Genomic DNA, 25779 nt, shown 5'->3' on the forward strand with positions numbered 1-25779 from the left:
TCAACACTAAAAAAAAAAAAAAAAAACGAGTGATTTTTAGTACTTCTAATAAATACCGTCTTATTTTTGTCTACGTTAGATAATACTCGTAAATAGTAATTAGGTAATCGATATCCGTTGCCCGTCGATTTATCAGAATTATAGAAAAGTAATCAATATTAATTAAGTATACGTCTCATTTCACGTCCGCTATTCTTGGGTATTAAAAAATTAGTAGGTACATTTAGGATAGAATTATTTATGTTTATTTTTGAAAATTATAAAGAAACCCATATCGGCCATATCCGTTTTATGTTCATCAACCGTCATTGATTATTTTTTATTAGACGTTTTAATACTTCCTCGTTGGCTGCTGTAAATTCATCCATCCTATGCATTTATTTAAAATTAGTGGGGATTACATTTTGAATAAACTCATAAACTCCGCCTACATTCAACGTGAAATTTGCGCGTTTCTGTTTGCACAACAAAATATGATAATATTATATAATATTAAACGATAATAATATAGTTGACGGACTGTATAGCAATCGAAGAAATAACGTAAAAAACGCCTTTCAAATTACGCAGTTCGTATCGTACGGATTCGTATACATAATTATTATAAAATATGTCATCTACGTATATGTGGTAGATGTATATTGTATAATAATTATTGATTTAATTATAATATATCATTGAAAACATTAAATGTCTAACGAAAACAACGGCAACGAAAGTGTATTTTATGTGTATAATATACATATAACCACTATATGATCACAAACAACTTATCTGCTCAAAATATAATAATGTATAAAATCGTTAAAAAAAAAATAAACAAAATAAAACTACGAATTAAACAATGAAATTGTATTTAAAATTTAAATAAATACGCGTATTATTATAGTATATTTTTTCGACACACCGGCTAGAGGACTTGAAGGTTTTCACAATTCTTCATTTTCGTGTCTTCCTTGCCAAACACCCATGTGAACATCTGTCTAGCTTTGAGACTGGCTTTTAAGATGTTACGGTTTTTGTACCAATGGTCTTGTCCCTCGCCACTGTTGGCCCGCTTGAGTCTGATCTGCGTGAGGATACCCACCAGCAGCTCGTCGACGTTGTGATTGATGCCGACGGACACTTCGATGTACTTGGCCCTGCACGTGCATGCCAAGTATCTACCCTCTGTACGAACAACAAATAAATGAAAATACTTTTGTTATTAATTTTGCTATCGGTAATCGATATTATTACGTTTTTAATTTTGATTTTTTTTTTTGTCTGAAAATCATTTTTAATGCGAAAAAAAAAAATAACTAGCAATTGAAAGTCTAATGAAATATTTTGTAAACATATCGTCGTTTTTATTTTGTTAATGGAGTTCCGCATAAATGTCCGTTAAGTAAGCCAAACGTTATTTAGAAAATAATTTTCTTGTTTCGAAATCTGTAACTTTTTTAATTTCTCAATAAAAAGGTACAGTAGAATATATTATTATTTAATAATATTTTTAAACTGGTAGTATTAGTATACATTTTTATTTTGCTCAGCTTGAAAGCAAAACCTAGCTATAAATTCAAATATATAGTCGTTAATTATTATTGTCAATATAGTCAGTTAAAAAATTTAAAGTTTGAAACATACGAAATTAAGTTTGAAAGAATATTGAATGTAAGAGTTGCATGTGTCTTGAGCATTTTTCCGAAAGAAAATTGTATAACAGAAACGAAACAATTTAACTTTTCGAAATGATGAGCGTTTGTTGTTAAGAAATTGAATCACCTCGTACCTAGACACTATACCGTACCTCGTACAGAATGTACGACGACCCGATTATTGTACGTATTATAACTACTTTAACTAATCTAATTGGACTGTTGAAATAACATAGCTTTTTTCAGTTGATTTAAAAATAAGTAGATAGTTATACGGTTTTAAACAAAAACAATTTCAGTAAAACATATAGGTATACTCGTACTAACTGTAGAATGTAGTAGGTATAGTTACTAGTTTTCAACAATAGGATGCGAAGAGATTTTCTCCTCTACGCCCTTTCAAATAATCCTCAGCTCGGATTTTACTATGCAAATTTTTCAAAACGGTCAATATCTATCGATAAATATGAAATATAACAATATGTAATCTACTGTTTTATTTTTAAGCCGATCTCTGCATAGTTTCTGATATCTCCAACAACCGTAGCTGTTGCGGATGTTTATTTAATGATAATAAAAAAAAAAAATCCTAATACGTTAAGTTCTATTATATTTCTTCATAAAATAATATTATATGTATAGATAGGTACAAGATACTCTGTATGTGATCCATGTACTAATTAAAAACAAGTAAACAAGTTTTTTAAAGTCGAATTAAGTCATATTTTTTTTTCCATATTAACTTTAAAATTAACGAATTCAATTTATTATTTGTTAACTATCAATTTCTGATTTATCTTAACGGTGTGTTCATTTAACTCAACTTAAATCGAGTTTATTGTTTTCATTAAATTATCCATCTTTAAAAAATAATTTAGGTATATTATAGTACCGCTAAGCAGTAAATAGCGTATTCGGGATTTTTTCAAGGAAAGGGCATACATTTATGTATGTGCTGTTTAACGTTGAGAAATGTTCATAGTTGTGTTATCGTTTTCATTATAATAATGACTGTAATAAATAACACAAGACCATTATTATTATTGATAATTTATTCGTTATATTACGTATTATTGTTAGGTTATAGATAAAAAACTATTTAATAAATTATTTTTGAAATACGCTTTATATTTGTAATTTAGATACGAAATAGGCAATACCTATAAGGTTTTCTTCACATTTTATTGGTACAGTGTACACTAGCTTTTTAATGGACTTTAATAAATAATTTTTAGACGTTTTGAGAAAAACAAACATTTTAACGAAATTACTAGTAGCCACTTACGCCTGTAATTACTATTGATGTGACATGTACTAACAGAATTGTATAGACAAATGTTTAAATAAATATAACCTTATCGGGCTGTATTGTGCGTTTTATTTTATTTTTTTTTTTTTGATAATAGTTTGAAAACTTGAAAAAAAATTATTGGTAATAATACAAAAAACATAAAATCAAACAAAGGTTTACAACTTAATTGTTCGGAGAGTAAAAAAAAAGTTATCCAATTTATTGTTATTAATTATTATTAACGTCGTGTATTGTACGAAAAATACTACAATTAATTAATATTTTATATTTAATTTTTAATGAAAAATACCATGACTATGGTACATACATTGTTTCTATACTATCACGAATTCATTAATTTGGCTTAACAAACATTTTTATTGATACTACTATCCAAAAGTTCTCAAAAATTATAACATAATCTAATATCATTAGGAATGTGAAAATTATAATGCACTAAAATGACCGTATAAATGCATTGAAAATTAAAAACAACAATGTGTTTCATATTTCACATTGCAACGAAAACTATGTTACATAAAATATGTTAAAAGTTAAATAAATACAATTTAGTTTAACATTCTAAAATATTTTACGATTTATTTATATAAACAATTATTTATTTTTAGTTACATGAAAATAAATACTGGTAAAATGAATGAAGTAATATTGTGTTATTTAATCGTATTAATTTTTCAGTACGCATAATATCATGACGTGTAATATTATATTAGTTTTATAAAAATACAAAAAAAATGATGAAATTCACATACGATATAATACGCTACGAAATATAATATGGCAAAAAAAAACATTAACAGTTTAAAAATGATTTATTGTGTTAATTATATAATATATTATTATTGCATTAAACGATATGATACATAATTAGAAGTTTGTTTATAGATAATGAATAAAAGGGTTTAGATCGTTAGGCGAATCGACTCAAAATGTGGTCAATTTGAGAAAATAGTTGTAAACTGTTTAGATAAGTGTTTATTCTACAGTAAATACTGTTCGGGCGAAAAGTATGGATAGGGTTTATAGATAAATCAATCAATATATTTTATAAACGCACAGTAATTTAGATTGGTGATTGTAAAAATAAAAGCAATTATAAAATCAATTATAAAATCAATTCACACAGGTAGATACATAATGTAAATAATTAATAATAAATTAATATTGTAATAATAAATTATTATTATATTACTATATTATTATAGCGATATTGTCCGCCTTACTCGCGCAGGTACGAATAATTAAATGCATTTTTTTTTTCAAATGGACTGCATATGTTTTATTCAAAATGATCACATTTGTCCAGACGACCATTGCCCTCAAATAAGTTACATTGCTGTAAACCCACAGGTTTGGATATTACTGCAGAGGCTGGGAGAGATTAGATTATGTATTGAAGAATAAATATTTACGCATTCCTCGTGGAGACGTTAATCACGTTCGGGAATATATCTAATATAAATAATAAGTAAAAATCTGTATGATATATTTTATATATTATGTTAAACCGTCGGGCGCATATCGATTCGTTTGGTTTTGGGACGTTGTCGTGCGTACAGGTTTTATTTGTTTCACAAATCTTCTCACGTTCGCTATTAATTAACGGTGTGTGTACTTGGCGTAAATGTTTAATATTCCCTAATTGCAACTGATACTATTATTATTATTATTATTGTTATTATTAAACAATCTGTACAATATAATATACAATAAAATATTGTTACGGTATCATTGATGTTACTTCAGAATAAAATGCTAATGCCGATGCACAGTCATTCCAGTTACACAGTAAGTGATATCATTATTACGTGTGATTTATCTATTGGTTTTTCTTGTTACATTTTATTGTTGAAATTCATTCATTTTTGTTCATATGTATATTACTATTATTCTAATATTACGAACAAAAAAAAAAAAAAAAAATCAATATTAGAAAAATTATAAATAATTAAAACAAAATATACTGTAAAATAAAATATTTTCATTTTTCAGATTTTATTTTTAGTCTTCATAGTTAAAATTTTCAAGACTTTTTATTTTGTCTTAGATATAGCAATAACAGCTATTCTATATCATATAGATATATTTTTAAAAACAACTTTTTTTCAAACAATAGTCACTACTGACGGGTCAAGATATTTTCAAAAGATCACTTATTCTAGGTAGATCACACATAACAATAATGGTACCTTGTAAGTAACCCAAAATAATTATATCTTTACCGAGTCAATCACAATTTTAACAATAATATTTTGATATATAGGGTATTTTAAAGTTTAGATTTTTATTTTTTTGTGAAACTAAAAACGTAATGATTAATGATAGAATATGTGTGGCTGGGGTCAAATGAATTACTCTAAACGTGACGTAATGAGCTTGCTTGAAACTCCTCAAAGGTTGGACATTTTTTAAAACGTCGTTAGCTCTCGATTTAAAGAGAGGTTTTTTTAAATTCTGAGTAAAACGATAAATGCACGGGTTTTACAATAATGTGTAATGTATATATATATATATATATATATATGTTTTTTGTGACTGTGTACACTTTTTATAGTAGGGTAAATGCTTCGATCTTCAACTTCAAAGGTTTTTGATAACAAATTGAATCAAGTTAGTACTTTGAAAAGAAGAGGAGGGGTATCAAAAGAAAGTGCTTTTCAAAATAATCAAGGTAAATAAAAAAAATGGGAAAGCTCTTTTTGCTGTATGGTAGTTGTTAAGCTTACCTCAAAATTAAGTAGGTCGATGAAATTGATGTGTTAAATTCGAATTTAACGATAAATCATTGTATACAAAATACGATTCTCAGCAGTTAGCAAAGAATATTGGTCTATTTATCATATTAGGTATATATTATTTATATACTGTTAGTAATTTATTTTAAAATTAATTGTTATATGGTAGGTTGAATTAAATTTTGCTGGAAAATCGCAAGTACATAGTATTATAAAAATAGCAAGTGAACATTTAAATCATAGTGGTATAAACAAAAAATAGACTGAAATGTATTTAAATATTTAAAAAATATCATTGTATACCTGATGGTAAAATTAAAATATATGTAAGAAATTCAAATCCCGATAAATTATATTTTTGAATTACAAAAAATAATTTAAATTATTATTTTGTTAAAATGTCCGATTGCGTAAAAATGTTTTCAGTTGTATTTTTAGATTTTTCGAATAGAAAAAAAATACCAATAGCAATTACACATAAAAGATAATAAAAATATCTTTTGAAATGTAAGCGAATAGATTGTCTCGGTGGGCTAAAAATCTTATTCGTATGTAATGATTTATCATTAAATTTAAATTTTAGCAGTAACTATTTCATTGTTGAGGTACACCTGTATATTCGATATATATTATAGAGCAGTGTGCTTTTTTACGGGATTTTTTTAACGTACGTTTAAGATAAATGGTGTATAAAGGATATGTAGATAGATCTATCTTTACCAAATTTACTTCTGATGTTTTAAAGACATATAAAACAATTTGGCGATGATCAAAGACGGAGGAAAATGCGGGATATATATATTATTTATACGTGTATATACATAGACCGTCTTTGTTGTTATCAATTGACAGCACAAGTGGTGCATTGGCCAATTGTATTGTTCGAACAACGTTGTTCGCAGTGGTGGGATAGCATTGAACAGTGAAAAACCGTTTCCGATTTAATATTGATTTAAAAATGTCTGCGTAAATATTGTGTTAAATTTATTATTTAATGATAATAGTAATATGATAAATCACAATTTTCGTTCGGATGCTTTTGTAGCACCCTTGTATATGAACTTGTAACATGTATCTATACGTATATCTTATTCGTTTCGAAGCGCAAATAATAATATATAACTTTTGCAACGTATAAAATAAAATAATGATAAACAATATTGTTCAGACTGTTTGAAGTAAATTTTTCGACTACACTAAACATTTAAAAAAAAAAAAAAAAAAAACTATGAAAACGTAAATAGCCTCCGAAATGTTATGTAGGCGGTAAGGAGAGGTGGTAGGAGTGCCATATGCATTTTTGTCTCTTATTAAAATGGCCACATACGAATAAATATTTAATTTTTGCATCAATATTTATTATTTTGCTATACCTTACAAACGACTGCATAACATCAAAATTAAATTATTTTATTTTTTCTCTCCTGATAGTATTTAGTTATTATTTGACGTTATATTATTTTTTATATAATCATAATTAATCAAACATATTATTCCGGTTGATTAATATCAACGTATATTTTTTCAATCGATATTGTTTAATTTCAATATTTTTTATTAAATAAAATACATTAAAAAATATATATTTGTTTATGACTATTATCACTCGACATCGTATACGGTCGATAGTCCTAAAAAGTAGGCTAATGTGTAACCACTTTGCTGTATAGTGTCAAGTGTAGGTACTCTGACATTGAGTTAAATCATCGCATACGAAAAACGATTCTGAGTGAAGACGGTCTGCCATATTAGTAATTTAGTATATTTTATTATACATTAATATTGTTATAGTATTTTAATAATTTATTTTACTATTATTAATATAGTTCTTAAGTTGAATAAATTAAAATAAAAAATATAGCATTACCTATTATATAGACAATGAAATATTACAATATAATCCATTTGTATAACATATTAACTTTTAAATCAATACCCACCTTACTGTAGAATGGTATGAAAAGGTAGTAACTTAAAATTAATCTAAGTACTTAAGAAACGTTATTGTGTATATTGAAATAAAAATACGTAAAAAATTCAAGTCTCTTCAAACATTTTAAATTACAACAAAATAAATAAAACATCGTTATTATTCATTTATGTAAATATGATATTCCATCAAAAATTTGAACGACAAATTATTTATTTTATTTAAGACATTTGAGTATCAATAACAACTACTTGAGAAGATTTTTGTTTTATATTTTCAAGTTTTAATTTTAAAAATTGAAAATTTTATTTATTTTTAATTTAAAAAAATGTTGTTTATATTTAATTTTCAGACAATTGAAATTATTAAAAAAAAAAAACTTGTGGTGTTTTATATTCAATTTTTATGATTTTTGATCAAGAATGACCTTTTTTATTAACGATTTAAAAAGTAAATAAAAAAAAAGTTGAAAATAATCTTAAAATAACTTAAAATAGTTTAAATTTAGTCTAAATATTGGAACAAAATTTGTTGTATGATATTGTGAAACACTTTTTATGTGACCCACGAATAGAAAAAGTATTGGATTTTGATTATCACGTATTGTTAATGAAAAAATCTAGTATATTTCTTTTCTATGCTCTTGATTACCATTTCCCTTTTTTATCATGTCAACTTGACGTTTACGATATTTTTTTTTACGAAAATCTTTCGTTACATAGTTTACCTAAGTACAAAAAAATAAACATTATTATTATATTATTAACATTGATGTCGCTTGGTATTTTAAATAATTTTAGACTTAGTATAATAAGAGATTAATGATGTTTATAGAATATAGATAACAAACTTATCCACTTATCCCCTCGTATTGATTTATTATTAAAGTAAGATTATATATCTGAGCACATTTTGTAAGACAGTAGAAACAATATTAATATAAGTTTAATGTAATCTCTCTCTTTGTCGGTGACTTGACAAAGTATACAATTCGTTTTCTCTAAAATGCACACTTGAATATTGTGTGTGCGTACAAATACTAAATAATAGTAAATAACCATACTTATTATATAGTGTATTGTCATTACTCATTATTAATAAGAGTCCGAGTTTTGGATTTCTGTTTCGATTGTGGTCCAGTTAAATAATGTATATTCGTGAGTATTATTTTCATTTTTAATAACGTTGGTTAATTGTGTCAATGAGAGTCTTTTATAAAGTATACTATACATGTATGTCCTAAACGACGTTATGAAATATACGGAGTGATACGTTTTAAAAAATTACACTATTTTTTAGTATAATTTTTGTTTTATCAAAAACTGATTTTACATTATAGTTTGAAGTACTTTTAACATTACATTTTTAATTATTTCCCGTGAGCATGTATATAGTCTCATGTATAAATGTATTATTAACTTAGAATGTTAGTTTCTTATATAGTGTAAAGATAACCAAAAAAGTTTATCTTCATAAGAACATCTAAAATGTTTATCTAGATAACACATACAAGATGACCAAATTTATTAAAATGAAAACAGATCCATTAAAATCTGCATTTGTATACAAGAATAATTTAATATATAATAATATGAAATATAGTATGCATACCTTGGGCCGTCACTTCTCTGCTTCTGGCCATGTCGACTTTGTTGCCGACCAATATGGCTGGTCTCGATCGTGACATTTCGTTTTCCCGGAGGTTCTTCAGAATCGTCTCGGCTGATTCAAAACTGTTTTTATCTACCACCGAGAATATCACCAGGTACGCGTCTGCTGGTTTGCTTCCAGTCAGACGATCTTCTTTCATCTATACATATATATTACACACTCATAATAATATTATATAATACATTATTAGTTTTTTAATTTTTGCTCTCTTATTTAACGTTGTATAGTGACAAGAATACAAATGCAATCTTAAAATAAAGAAAGTATACTTGTTTTATATTCTGCAAAAATAGATGTCTAACATTTCGTGATAAAATACTAAAGCACAAGTTTTAAGGAACACTAAAATTTTAACAATATAACATCCTGAAATCAATAGTATTGTCTTCAAAAGTTATTAGCAGCTACTCCTAATTAGTCATGACAAAATAATATAATATACTCGTATTACAGTATTATATTAAGCATGACGATGGACAGTTTATCGACTACGAAAAAACGTATTAAGTAGATTTATTAGGATTGGCACAAAATCAAATTGCGTTCTGGACCACTTATAAAAAATAAGTACCCTCTTCTAAAAATCATTTATATAAGGCTGCAGTGAAATGTACTCATAGACAATTGTTTTTACGTCCATGGAAGTAACTTTAGATGTCATACGGGTTTTTATTTATTTAAGAAGATAATGAACTTTAATAAGTAAGTTAGTACGTATAGCATGTTATGAATTTAAAAAGTATTATAAAATATGTAATTTCATGTCAAGTCTTAAAACTTCAAAGAAAGCATCTATAAAACTGTGAAAGTAATAATATATAATATATATATATATATATAAAAAAGATAATATACTTAAATTCTAAAACTAAAATCATATCATAAGTTAAACAATTAAATACAATTTTCTATAAATAGTAAGTTATTATTTATTATATTAAATGTTTATATTTTGTTTTTTTCAGTAGATAAGTTAAAATTTTGTTTTTGAAAATTTTGTGAGTACATAATATATATGTATATTTTTTTCTTATTAAAAGCCAATATAGTTGTATTTATTTTCTATACATTATATAGGTACATTGCATACCAATACAATAAATAAAAATTGTCTTACCGAAATTTCTCCGTCATTGATAAACCTCAATTCAGATTCCTCGCCATTTAACATTATGCACACTGACTGCGTTGACGACTCGTAGTTGTCTATAATAGCACATAAGATTTAATGTTATATAATATATTAATATAGCTTTAGTGTGATGTATAGCAATGATTTTGAGTGGAGTAAAATACACATTTGTATTTTGGCCTGACCAACGTAAATACTTGTCTCGGCCAGATTTTTAAAATTGGTAGCTTTTAAAAAAAGTCCAAAATCACGCCCCCGCTATAATAAAATATAATATATAATACAGCAATAATATATAATATTATTATGGTTATAAATGTTGCATAAAAATATGATTTTGTTACGTCATTAGTTTGGTTGGATATATAATGTCGAAATTTGAAACACGAGTCGTCGCCGAAGAGCCGGGCAAGTTATCGTCGTTGATAATTTATGATAGTTGTCGTATTTGTAGTAAACGAGATGGTGGTGATAATATAAGTATTAGTTGTAGATTTTAGTAGTTAAACAGTAACAGTGTTCTATTGCCAAAGGGTTTTCTGTCGCGTCGCGAAAGGGCCGAGAAAATAGTTTGAATATTTGAATGTTATTTAGTTTGTTGTTGTCACCATCTAAGCAAATTTTAGTAAAATGATGACAATAATAAAATATGATAATAATATATACTTTTATTAGGGTCTTGTTAAACTGATAATAATATATTATATTTTTATACTTAGCTGGGTTGATTATATTATTATTTAGTATGATTTTGGTGAAGATAGATTACAATAAAAATAATTATAGTAAATAAAAATTCGACGGAAAATAATTAGCCTCGATCGAAATTGTGCCGGTGTAGTGTTGATAATATTAATTATTTTTACGGACAGTAGCGTGTATTTAAATATATATACACATATATTATATATATATATTTATATATTTAAACCGTACTGGGATCGACTGCAATAAAACCGTGGAAAATATAAGCTTCAAGCATACACTTATATATTACATAAATGCATTATGAAGGAAAACAACGACAAACCTCTTTGCCTCTCATAGGCGTTAATGTATTCAGAAGTCATGAATTGACTTATGAGAGTGGTCTTGCCCACTCCTCTTGATCCCATTAGGCATACTGTGTGCGAACTGATGTCATCGCCGCTTTCGTTTTGAAGGTGTTGCTGCTGTTGTTGATTCTGAACTTGCTGTTGTTGCACCTGCTGCTGCTGGCTATTATTGTCGTACGGAATCGGTGGCGTACATTCCTTAGGGTCGTCTTCTCGGGCCAGGCTGTTGCTCCTCGACCTGCGTTTTCTGAACGAATCGCCTCTGTTGACGATACCTGTGAAAGAGACATAACTTTCATTTGATTGTTTTTTTTTTTGAAAAAAAAAATGTTTAAATGTATGTAAAAACAAATTAGTTATCTTAAAATGAAATGTATTAACCGTTCTTAAACGTATAAATTATTTTACAATATTTAACTTTAAAAAATTTTACGCGATCTCAATAGTTACATTTTTTTATCTAGTCCCTATTTATTTTCCACCATTTTTTATTGTAGAAAAAATCATTATCGACAACTATTGACATATTTAAATTCATAACATTAAGTAAAAGAGTAAAAGACTTTTTAAAAATTTAGCTTGAAATGTTTTAAATATATTTTTTTAAATTCCTATTCTAACTGTTTTCCTAATTGTGTTGATATGAAATCTTCTCTAATAATTGTTGTATTTTTATAAACTTTTATTTTTACATTAATAGTTAAAAACTGATTTAATTTTGGATATCACGTTATATCTTAAAACTGTTTTATTTGATACAGTTTTTGCTGTTCGCTACTTTTAACTATCAACTTAATTATAACACTAACTCACCTTTTGATGTGAAACTAAACGACCTAAGTCTGTATGAGTTTTCAGGATCTTCGGGTTCCGTGAGCTTTTTGTTTTCACCCGGCGGCACATCTAAGAACGCTCCGGATTTCCTGTGGTTCGAGTTGACTTTCTTGGAAGATGGTTTCCGTTTGAACGCTGTCCCGTCTGAAAAAAAAGGAACTTTATTTTTAAAACGATTTATACTCACCAAAGAGAAATATAACGCATTCACGCACTCAAAAATATATACAAATATGAATGATAAATAAAACCATAGTCGGCAATGGATCAATGGTAAGGCGTTTTGCCAAAGGGCCACTCCAGACTTATTTCTATATATAAAACCATGAACCGACGATCCTTTGTCAGTGACGACGGACTATGAGTTGTGTGCGCATATACCACGGTTCGAGTTATCATGTATATTTAAGTTATTATATATATATATACACACACACACACACGATTTGGTCTTTCCGCACACGCAAGAGAGATGGGAGACGAAGCGAGACGGATACATTTTACACACATGCTATACGCGTCTTCACATATTTATTATAACAAATGTAAGATGTAGATATTTGTATGTACAAAGATTTCAGCGATTGAAGAGACGTCCGGAAATCCGTTTTAAAAGCGTTGAAAAAACGTGCCGTTGCCAAACTAAAGATCTATTTTCAAGTCTATACGCTCTATTTTTATATATTTTATCCGTTAAAAACATCGACTCCGTATTGTAATGTTCGATATGGACTGATATTTTGTTTGACATAAAAATGAATAATAATAATGGTAGTCAAAAAAAAAAAGCGAAAACGACAGAACCAAGATAAAGTCTAATTTTCGTCAATCCTAAATGAAGATATAGTAAAAATATTTCTGATATTTAAATTATTCTTTGAATACACATTATATTTGTCAAAGATTTTACTTTAAATGGTTTTTTCTTCATTTTTATAGACATTTTATTGTCAAAAATTATAGTATTCTGAAAATCATAAAATTTTATGGAGAGGTTGGTTTAAAGTATAGAGTTCAGCGTATTAAATATGACGTTTAGATTAATTAATATTGTAATATGTAAGTAAAAAAAAAATCATATTGTTAACACAGTCAAATAAGTTTAATTCATATTATTTTGACTGTTGAAATTCAAAAAAAGAATTAGTCGAAAAAAGCATTCTAATAAGTCTTAAAAAGAATATGAGTCACATTAAAACAAGACAACATTTTAAAGAGGAGGCATATAATATATTTAATGGGGCCTTATCCATATCTCCGCCCATGGCACTACCGTTTTTGGCTTCTGTTTTTGCCCTCTGATAAGTGTACAATCTATAATATCGCGTAGGCTTTGATATACACAACACACTGTTTTCATATATAAAGGCACATCAGTAGCGTACCCGTTCGTATTTGGCTCAACAGCGACGAAAAAACAACAATCGTTGTCGACGATTTTGGCACGTTCCCATTGTAAATCACTACTCCTACTGCGTGCGGCCGTGTTTCTGTTAATTGCCGCGCGTTGTATAATATTAAGTACAACGCATGTAGGGAAATCTGTTCATTTGACTTCATTAATTTTCCAAATAGAAATTAATGATTTTAAAACCTATTTTATTATTTTAACGAATAGTTTTTATTTTTATTTTTAAGGATATAGGAATGATAGATATAGGTATATTTCCACATTGATGCTGCGCAATAAACGTGATTTGAAATGGTTTGAAACGAAAAAATAAATGAATTGAACCTTTTTAGACTGATTTCAGGTCTTCGACCTCAGTGATGCGTAGGTAATATGTGTAATAATAATGTTATGCCTTGAGAAATGACTACGACGCGAATGTTATATAATTTATGTAAAGCAATGTTCTTTATATTTATAGACTATATTATACGTATAGAATATGACTTGGATTTTTATTGAAGCACAATGGCTATGTGCTGCCATATGAAATCACTTATTACTCAGTGTGTAAAAACAACTTCATACACACATTTTGAGGAATAAGTTTACGAGTATAATGATTACAAGTAAAAATAATTACTCGTTTTATTTATTACTTATATAACTTTTTTTTCGGAATACATTCTGCAAAGTACCTGTTTGATGCCTAATATTTTTGAATAGAAAATATTATTATTATTATATCATATTTAAGACTTGTAAAAAAAAAAAAATAAATAATTTAAAAACGATTTAAGTATAAATACATTAAAAAAGTATTTATAGATACTTATTACTAATTAATAGTTTCATATTTTTCATATTATTAAATATCACCTAAAATGATTTTCTTTAGTATACCTACTCATTTTTTCTATACTTATATAGAATATTTTTTCACTGTATAATTTGATGGTAACTATAAATTAATTTACTATCTGTTTTATTTATATGAGTTTTAGGCTAGGTGTAATTTTCAATAAATAATTATGTAATAAACTACATATTATTATTTATTATAAAAAACTGCAGGGCTTGCATTTGAAAAAAAAAATTGCTATACGTTATTTACAATTAAAACGTTATACAAATGTTGAGTAATCATTATTATTCAGAATTCAAACATTATTCAACTTTTGCGTTTATCGTTATTCATAATTAAAACGTTATTGGACTTTTGCGTTTATTGTTATTTAAAATTGGAATTTTTAATATATTTTACATTTTTTAAATTATAACTGTTAAAAAATTGGAAATTAATTATTTCGTTTAATGACATACTATATGCATAACGTTTTGTATTATGTTTTTTTTTATGATGATATATCATATATTTTTTTAATCGTTATGTTTTGTTTTGTGTTATTTAATCATTTATGTTTATCGTTTTCCGTTATAACTACGTTTACAAATTTCAATTTCTATCGTTTTTTGTCAAATATAACGTTATTATATAACGTTTGCAAGCCCTGTACACAAATATTATACTATTATTATAATATTATAATATTTTTATTTTATTTTTCGTGATTAAAATTAAAACAGAAAATGTATGAACTAAAAAAAAAAACATTTAAATACTTTCATTTAAGCAGTTTATAAGAAGGACATATTGAGACTTTATATATTTATATAAACGTCACTTACGGAGTGAAGCTTGATGAACGGGATTGTATTTCAAAGCTGTAGCATTAACTGATTTTTTCTGGACAATTTAAGATGTTTACATGATAGAATCTTAATATTTTATTTTTCCTTTTTTAGGATTTGTTAGTTAAGCCACTGTCATGTTTTGATTCTTAAGCAACATCGTCTATAGGAGAATATTCGATGAGTTGCTTAAGAATTTATAATTATTTCATATTATGAAATGAGATTATATTATATTGCTACGCTGAGAAACCATTCAAATGAATCAGTTGTAGATGATTTTCACTTTATGAGATAAATTATAGTTATTTATACCTTTTCTCGTTTTATTATGAGTTATAATATTTGAACAGTTCGAAGAATTTTGTTTTTTACGTTTATACGAAAATAATTGCTGAGTCATAGAATAAAACCATAAGTTTAAAACAAAATATTTAAATTATATAATATTATTCTTATATTATATTAAATTTTTACACACACTTTAATGTATAGCAGTTGTCGTATTGGCGTTGTCACAAAGATACACTTTTTACGAACCCGATGTTTATTCGGATTAGAACTATAAAACGTCTTACCTACAATTATTGTTGCTCGAGAAAAAATTAAAAACTCTGTCATTACAGGAATTGAAATTACCTTTTTGCGTGCCAAAAATCCGTCGCGTGTAATCGTCCAAATCTACAAGAGTAAATGAAAAAAAAAATGCGTATCCGAAAACCGGAATTAGAATGTGCGGAGGGTGTTTTCTTAACGTGTTTTTGGATGAATGCATACAAAATTAAAACAACGACCACCGCGAGTTGGTATCCTAGTAAATTATATACGAACGTTTTTCTCGTCCATTGGACTGCAAAAATACTCTAACGTCAACAATGGGATGGTGTAGTGGTGGAAAATGGGAAAAAAAGTTCACCGGCGCTTATCGGATGGTTTCGATCGGTGAACCGACTTTTTCACCGAGGTCATTTGCCTACTAAACGTGACAGTGCAACAGGCGTTTTATAAAACGGGGATTTAACAAACGTGTATTTTCTTTAACATATTATTTTAATTTTTCTGTCGAAAGTTTTATCACCACAGACGGCGATAATGCACATCAAATCAATAAAGTATACACAACTTCTTCTTCTCATAATATGCTGTTGATAGTTTTTCGCTTCTGGTCGTATAATATATTATTATATTAAATTACGATTTTCTATGTGTGTTTAATAGTAGCGAGTTCGACGGATTATTCTCGTGAGCGGAAGTATAATATTTTACGACCCGCGCGGGGCATTATAATATAATGTATGGAATAAAATCGTTTTTCCGCCTACCGATTTTGCAAACACTGCCAAAGTCTCTGTTGGCCGATATTCTATTTCTACGACGCATATTATTTTACACACGTGTATTATATTATATTATATTATACTTTATAAACGCGTGACGACGACCCGACAGTAGTTAAAATAATCTCGCGAAGTTTTTACGACTATTGCATCGTACGCAAACGTATGGCAACTATTATATTTAATATGTATACGATATCTCATCTGTATTTAACTAAGTAAATTTTTTAGTTTTAGAAAAATAAATTAGATTTTTAAAAGTAATTCATTTAAAAAAATGTTTAACCATACTTTTTTTTAAATTTCCAATACTCACGTTCACGTCTGTTATTGTCGACGTAGGTACAAACGGACAACAAATTTGTGTTCAAAATTTTAAAATGCATGTTGTCAACTAAAATATTACAGTAAACTGAACAATTAAAAATTAAAAGAGAACATTTTCTGTATTTTCTTGTTTGTTTTTCACAGTATTAAAATTTTTATATACGTTATGATCATTTTTAAATATTAATATTTTGTATGCTTATTATCAATGGGTTAAAAACCAAAATATTGCAAAAAATCGAGAGAACTTCGTTAATATTAATTGATATCTTTATGTTTAATAATCATCTAATTCAATCTTAAAATAGCTTACTACATAAAATCGATACTTCTAAAAGTCAATTTTGGTATATTACGTGAGGTTTGTAAGTCAGTAGAAGACAATAAGACAATATATAATAATATAGATGTGAAAAGTGGAGTGTCTTTTTAATAATTTTTTTTTTTTAAATATAATACGTATATGTTTTGGGACTGGATATAATTATTTTGATTTTCTGACAATAACTGATTTTGGGTAACGCTGAATATCACTATTTATTATGTTTCTTTACAGTAGCTAATATAGTAAAACTTTAAAATAAACAACGATATATTATATTTTTGGTTTAACGTACGATTTTAGATATCTAACTATAACTTAACCTAAGATACCTAAATTGCATAATAATGGCGAAAACCTCAAAAAATCATTCACGGTTCATACATTTTTCTTGAAACGGAAAATATCAAGTAATAATTTTTGTAATGTTTACGAAAATATTGTTTCGGTAGTCAAACATTGTAAAAATAGACATATCGAAATGAATATTAAATGATATTTGAGGAGGCACGTGAACTCACAGGGAATTGTAGGCAGAGTGTATAGCGCTTCGTTTACGTCAGCGGAAGGACGCGGTGGTCATAACAATATATTGTATCTTATTATTATTACCTTGGGGCGAAGACTCGTGAAGTCTCGGGTCGCTACAACCACTGCGGATGCTCGTCCTGCTGTCGCTGAAATGTTGGCCGTATTGGGCGCCCACGGCCGCGGCCACCAGCGCCTTTTTCCGGATAGACCGGCCACCACTGGTCCGGGCGCTCTGCGACCGAACAGCCGGTCGACGGCGCTTGTTGTCCTCAGCGGCCGCTATAGCGGCCGCCCCGCCGACGTGCCTGTGTGGCGGAGGCGTAGACGCGGCCCCCTTGGCACAGGCCATCAGGTATTCGGTGCTGCCGGGCGGGAACCCGAACGCGCATATGGACGCTGACCGGGCCTTGTTGTACAGCAGGCCGTTTTCCTCGGCCGCCATCTTTGTCGTCAGCAGCAGCCCTAGTCGTAGTCGTCAGCAATCCTCGTCGTCGTCGCGAGTCTGATTTTTCTGCGAAAGAAAATATTGTCAGGCATGACCTCATGGACAAAAATGTTCACACTGTCGCGTTGACGCATTTGAGGTGCACAATCACAGCGAATCGACAAAGAAAAAATTTCAAGTTTTATTTAAAAGCCAGTAATTTGTGTGCATTACGTATGTTAATACGTCTACACATTATACATATTATGTTATATGTTTATGTATAAATTAATTTTTCTTTCTTTCTATCTCTTTTTATTCGTTTGTTATATAGATATATAGACTTGAAAGCTACTGGATCAAGAATATTAATAGATTCCTAAATACTAAGATGGTTTTTGAATCTGATTTTTCCAACATTTTTAGGTTGCTATAGGATGGTTTGCGTATGGATTTAGTTTTGGCTCATGAAAAATTTAATATTTTTTGTTTATTAAGATATTGATGCCATAAAGAAATTTTTACAGACATCCTACTCATATAACAAGTAATTATATATTAAAATCATTACCTTGTAATAGTAAGAGAAACTTAAAACTATACATTATATCATAATATTTAAATATTATACATTATGTAAAATATAAATTTATTGTGCGATATTAATTTTGATTTAATAATCTAAATAATATTACAACTTATCAGTTATCACTTTCCCACCACACACATACAGCTCACGTGCGCGATCTGTCTTATTGTAACTCATAAATATCAATTTCGCCATTAAAAACTAATATTTAAATATCTTAACACTTACCTAATTATATATATTTTTAAATTATGCAATTTAATTAAATCGACATAGTTTACCATCTGATTGTCAGATGTTAGTATTTTTAATACAATTATTGATTTTCTGCTGGAGCGCAAATTGATTAATTATAAAATAATATTATCATAGATAAATAATAATATCTTTTTTTGGGTTGTATATGCATAAAAAAGTGATATGGTAGATTATGAAAGAACCAATGTGTTTGAAAATAAAAATGATATCGAGGCTAAAGAATTGATGTTTAAAATTTGTTTAACAACCGTTTAAAGACTGTAAAATATATACATGGACCACTGAAAAATATTGTTACGTGACATATTGTGATCAATTATTGTACAAAGTATAGTATATACAGTGTTTGATTTGACGGATAATAAATTTTAAAAAAGCAATAAAATGTCGAGACTTAAAAATTAGATTTATAAAAAGAAAAAACGAGTTCATATTAACAAAAGTATTATTGATATTATGAAGAAAAACCTATTTATTACTATGTTATTCTGCTGTATTTTCTTATAATACTAAATCAGCGATTGAAATGCGTGGAATTGAATCAATCTTGGTAAACGATAGCTCAAACGAGAAAGATAAACATTGATTTTGATTAAGTGATGAAAAAATTTAACAGTATACCTAAGTTTACAAATTTTTCAATCCCCATTATCGTTTACTTATTTAATTTATTTTATACGTCGTTTTTAGCTGCTTTTTGTTAATTTTTTTGGCCCACTGTTTTATTGCCATAAGTACATTTAGATTTATTACGCAATTCAACGAAAATACTATTAATTATTATATTATATAATAATAAAACAAAACAGTATTAATAATAATCAAAATCGATAGGTGATAACTAATATTATTTTGGTGTTAGGTATATTAAGCAAGTTTGTCAAGCCCATCTATATTGACTATGTATCGTGTAATATTATTATTTGTGATGACGGACTGTACTCTGGTACGTTTGTTTGACATCTGTCAGCAAACTTATATAAATTATTATGTGAAACATCTATAGCTACTTTATGGCCTAACGGTCTGTACGTCAATTCTCAATTCCACAAATTGAATATTTTATTTATTTTTGTCGATTTTTGAATATAACTGCAGTAATAATTAATAATCATCTCGTTAAATCTTATATTGGTTGTTTGGCACGAATTATATATAATTTACATGTTTTATGATGTTGCATTTTTTGATAATCATCATAAAAATGTTAAGTACAAATAGTGTTGAATTTGAATTACTATAATTTTTTTTTTTTTTTTATCGTTTGATCGTTTTTTTTAAATATTTTTAACACTATTACTCTGTTTACGCGTATTATTGGCGTCCGGCGTACTTATTTACAATAGATTTTTGTCACAACCACTCTAAATAATACATTTACACAAATATTATTTTATTTTCGTGATTCTTTTTAATTTGATCGATGTAAACTTTAGTGTAGTTTCTAATTGATAATACTAATACAAATATAGTTCGAATTCTATTAGCCGAACATTTAACATATTTTTTATTTAAACGTTAATATTATTATCGACAATAACTGCTATAATGCGTGTAAATTGTTTATCATTCGACAACTTTGTTATTTTATTTTTCAATTCTAAAGACGGAAAGAATTTTGAACTATTTTTACGCGTAAAGAAACTGTGTGGGATTGAAAATATTCGGTGCTCACTATGCGCGTTGTCAACAAAATATTATTTAGAAATCCCAACATTGAAGCACCAACAGCAGTTGACTTTTCTTTGTTGTATAATATAGTTTCGTCATAAAACCTTTTATTAAAAATAAAATGAATCTCTAAGCGCGATGGTATTATTTCGTCACCCTATCATTAAATTTAAAGACGCTAATATTTTATAAAAACAGATTAATTATATTAGATATACAACCGTATATCTTCGTCTGAATTTATCATCAAAAAGTCAAACACACAATTATTGGCCGAGAAATTGAAAGAATAATAAGTATTATGAATGTTGCGTGTGATTCAAAAATAATATTAAATTGATTTTAATTAGATTAACCATCTGTGATACAAGTGTAATTATGAGTATATTATTAATCGTTTGATGTATAACTGTTACTACTGTTACTAGTAAGATAATTTATATAGATTCTAGAAACTCATTTAGGTAACGTATAATATATTCATTTGGTAGGAATTTTTTCATATTTATTTGAAAGTTTATAATGTTTTTATGAATTCATATTATGCATAGTAATTTCAATTTTAAAATTATTCTCTGAAAATATAAAACCCAACGATTCGTAAAATAATACAATGTATTATATAGTGTTGTAAATGCTTACTCGAGTAAAATAAAAAGCTAATGGAACAGACTTTAAAAAAAAAGTATACAATCACTATATGTTCTAAATGCATTTAAAATTTAAAACGTTAACTAGTGCCAACTGACAATCACTGCTTCTCTTAAAAACGTTCATATGACTAGTGAAATTGGTTATACATTTAAAAATAAGCTTATATTCACCGTTTAATGACGCCAAAAAAAAATAAAATAAAAATAATTTCCGATGTTATAGTAGTACTAAATCAATAAACATTTGAACTTATTAATTTATTGTGTATTATATATTTATTTTCTATATGTTTGTATAAATAACAATGCAAGGGTAGTAATTGGTGGATCATTGCGTATCTAGAATTTTACTATAAAATTATCCACATTTTAATCAAATATATGAATTTAATGAATTTACGTGTTTTTTTTTTTTTATACTTTCTAAAAAGAATTTTAGTTTGATAAAATTAGTTATGCATTTACTTAATATACATTTTTATTTATTGACTGTACTACCAGGGTTGAATACAATGCAATTGCAAGTTTTTTTTACTTATAAATAAGTTATAATTTGTATTATTTAAAATACTAAAAATAATTAGTTTTTTAAAAATTTTATTTAAAAAAAATTAATATTGTTTAAAATTGCATACTTTTACACATTTTAATTTTTTTAAATTTATTAGTGCTAGCTAATTTATTGGATTTTTAGTACGTTAAATTTAAATCTTTCTTATAGTTATATAAGAAATATTTGGTGGACGTAATACATTAATGTAATGTATATTTTTAGCAAAAATTCATTAGATCCTATTATCAAATTATAATAAATGAGTTCCACACTAAAAGATGACACAAGTATATAATTATGTTAGGTAATAATGTATTTTAATTTTTAATACTACGAATTTCAAATTTTAGTCCAAGTGGTTCAGGTGTCGCTGAGAAAATACTTTCATAATATACTCGCCTTATGACTTGTCTTAATATGACGTCAAACGTCATTATACAAAATCAGGTCACACACACTCGTCCTAGAGACTACTGTTCGAGTATACTGTTATATAGTTACCTATAATAGGTACAGTAAAAAGAAGAGCTGTGCACTTAAAAATTAGATAACCAGTCGGGTTGGTCGAAGAATTAGTATAGGGTGAGAGCAAGGATGGTTATATTTTTTTATTTTTGGCATAAACATGGCGTAGTATAATTTTTCCAACGTATAGACAAAAATTATTTGGCAAACCGTTTTCAGGTTGAGGTCAAGTGTCTTACATCGAAGAAATTACACATTGGCCTTGTTGAGTTCATAACATCGTGTAGGAAAAGAATGCATAATGGTACCACCGAAATATCGCATTTGCTTTCTACGCATGTATTATTGGATGCACGTCTAGTCAGCAAATCACACGTGTTACACATCGCATAGGTATTGAGTTGTAGTTGAATAATGTAATTACATAATTATTATATACTATTAGTATTGTTCTGTATTATTATTATTACAAAAAAGTAGATACCTAACGAGTTTATTCAAAAACAATACGAAACTCGAGTACAATTTACGGCATAAACAATATTGAAGGGGTCCATTTAATGTCTATAGGCTTAACAGATTTTTTTATGCAAAATTAAATATTTTGCTAAAAATGTCGAATAATGAGTAAATGGTTTACTGTATTAATAAACATTACAATATAAAGATTGTTTGAGTAGTTTGCTTTCAAATTAAATGAAATAAGTAAAAATTTGATTTTTTTCTTTTGTAAAACTATAGTATTCTATATACTACCTATTAATAACTTTTTTTTTCAATACCATAAATATCAGCTTTCAGAACTAGGTAGTTACAAGGGTTACACCCTTTATTACAATATTGGTATTAATTATAATTGATAAGTAATAACGTAACTATCTATACTTATATATTATTCATGACATTATTATATAATACATTCTGATTAATAAGCTATTAATACATGAGTCATAAATCTACCACAAAAAAAATAAAAATAATATTATTATAGAAACTGATAAATTACTCACAGATCATGTACATGATGTAAACGTGTTGAACTCGATTTATACGTTGTTAAAAATATTGAAAAACATATGAACGATCAATCAAGCAAAAATCAGAAGCGTATAAACCGTTTATAGAGCCATTATTACACTTGTATATAGTGTTTACTTTATATATATATATATATGTATAAAAGTTCAAATAGTAATTAATTGAAAAATTGTGGGTAATTTTCTCCCTCAAAATTACAAAACAAGCGCGCAACAATTGCTTAAGCGTTATGCACGATCTAAATTTCATCGCCTCAATATAGTCTGATAGAAGGTACTTTCAATATTTCATTTAAAACTTTAGAATTGAACATTTTCAAACAATTATTACTTATACGTATACAGTTATATAGATGGACTTCATTTGGCTTAATGTTTTCGAAACATATTTTTTTCTTTTAAATTATCGATGTAACTAACCCTATTTTGAGTTTTATTCGAACTTGGACTGAAACAAACTTTCTTTTTATTTTGAACTTAAGTATATTTAATACTACTATAATGATATTATTTTACGTTGTCAATTTTTAATGACAACAAAAAATACATAAAGAATAAAATATTTGACATAAAAACAATTCTATTTTATTTATATTTTTATGTTAGGAAACTTTCTTCAACAAATCAAAAATTCGAACAATTCATAAACATTTTGATAACATTGGTTACTGCAATATTTAGTTCCTGTTTTTGAATGGATAGATGATTCGCAGAAAACAATAAAAAATATTTAACGAATCGATTTAAATAAAGGGTTTAATTAAATTCAAGGGGCATAATTTAACCCAAAAACCCCATATAGAGGACTCTTCTTTCCACTTTAATATTAGGAGACTTAAATCATAGATCATTAGATTAATAGTCATTATCTCCAACACACCAATGTGCGCGAATTTACTACTCGTCCGAGTTATCGGTATAAGTACCGACAACGCGACAACGCGGTGTATACCTGATAATCGGATAATATTTTGCAATCAGAATAAAATTATGTGATTTTAAGACGACAATTAATGTAAAACATACACCAACATAATTCATATTTCCGGGTGAAAGTAAAGTGATCAGCAGACGTTGGAAAATAGCAAACTGATCAATTTAAATAACGGGTTTCGGAAAATCCGGGAGAATTTAACCCGTAAAATCTCACGTAGTAAACCCATCCCTCCGCCGTGTTATTGGGAGACTTAAAGGTACTATATATTGCCGCTGCCGCCGTTACCCGTGTAATCCGTGTACGGAAATTTCTCGTTATTCGCCAAATTTAATGATATCGATCGGTAAAAACGATTTCAACAGTCATTATGACAATCATTTTTAAACAATCACCTGACTCGCGGCGGAGCTGTCGCGTATTTACAACCGTTCGGTACAATATTATGGTGATGACGGGTAGGCCATTGCACCGCACGGTTTACACGAATTTCGGCGACATGGCAGCGCGTTAATATAATATTATAGTTCCTACTACGTCAATCGCCGATCGTTATAGACCGGCGGCGACCGTTACCTGCAGCGAATCCGTTTCTCTGCGACAGCCGATAAACGTACAGCGGGTTTTACCGTCTCGTCGGGCGCGACGCGAAGAACAAACACTACGCCTGCCGCGGGGTGAGAGCGACCGCGGTAACCGGGCAACGGGCGACTGCGGTAACCGCGCGCAGTTTCGCCTTTGGACGGACACGTCGCGTTTACGGGCCTCTATACCGCGGTTACGGCCGTCGCGCTCGTTTACGCCAAACGCGAAAGAATACTTTCGACCGTTCAGTTACATGTACTGATAGGTCCTGGTTTTCTTCCATGTTGGTTTCGGTCATATCAAGGGATAGTAAGATTGTTCCGCTATGTTTACATTGGCGAAAATGACCGGTTTATGACGTGAAAACAAGTTACGGTGTCATCGACAAATATTCTAAAGGTAGTGTTTTCTAATGTTACTGTAGTTGAACTGGTAGTTTGGATACACTATCTTGATTAATGTATACTTGTCTTCTGAAACTTAGTATATGCGCGGTGTTCTGTTGCAAACCAGCTTTCATGAGATTTGGAAGTGGTTTTAATTCTATTTCATGGAAACGTTCAGTATACGGTGATTTGGGATAGTTGGGTAAGCTTATTGGATAGAATGATTCTTTTGGACACTTATTTATAAGTCTGAATTAGGTTCTATTTCATTGACGCCATTGAAGGTGGGTTTTGAGTAGATTTTTCCATGACGGCT

General features: G+C 28.0%; 1 protein-coding gene across 2 annotated transcripts; it reads right to left on the reverse strand.

Moving 5' to 3' along the window:
* LOC112597534 lies at positions 1 to 25302 on the reverse strand. Of its 2 annotated transcripts, XM_025343613.1 has the most exons (7): positions 25069 to 25302; positions 17990 to 18419; positions 12289 to 12453; positions 11451 to 11750; positions 10406 to 10494; positions 9229 to 9427; positions 911 to 1170 (listed from the first exon to the last, which is right to left on the reverse strand). In XM_025343613.1, exons 2-7 carry the CDS (start codon positions 18348 to 18350, stop codon positions 911 to 913), a joined length of 1374 nt encoding a protein of 457 aa, XP_025199398.1. In that variant the 5' UTR covers positions 18351 to 18419; positions 25069 to 25302. The 2 variants fall into 2 exon arrangements, with proteins under 2 accessions (XP_025199399.1, XP_025199398.1); XM_025343614.1 differs by lacking the exon at positions 25069 to 25302 and having other exon boundaries at positions 1 to 1170; positions 17990 to 18350.
* Between the last annotated feature and the right edge of the window lie 477 nt (positions 25303 to 25779).

This window comes from Melanaphis sacchari, unplaced genomic scaffold (genome assembly GCF_002803265.2).
Source record: "Melanaphis sacchari strain LSU unplaced genomic scaffold, SCAv2.0 Contig42_pilon_pilon, whole genome shotgun sequence".
Taxonomy (NCBI): domain Eukaryota; kingdom Metazoa; phylum Arthropoda; class Insecta; order Hemiptera; family Aphididae; genus Melanaphis; species Melanaphis sacchari.

Bases quoted from the DNA above. Each gene is read 5' to 3' on its own strand.
- LOC112597534 (XM_025343614.1), bottom strand. From the start codon at position 18,350: ATGGCGGCCGAGGAAAACGGCCTGCTGTACAACAAGGCCCGGTCAGCG. The intron at 12,454-17,989 runs GTAATAATAATA...CTTTTTTTTCAG, and splicing joins TCACGAGTCTTCGCCCCAAG to ACGGGACAGCGTTCAAACGG. The intron at 9,428-10,405 runs GTAAGACAATTT...ATATATGTATAG, and splicing joins TCAATGACGGAGAAATTTCG to ATGAAAGAAGATCGTCTGAC.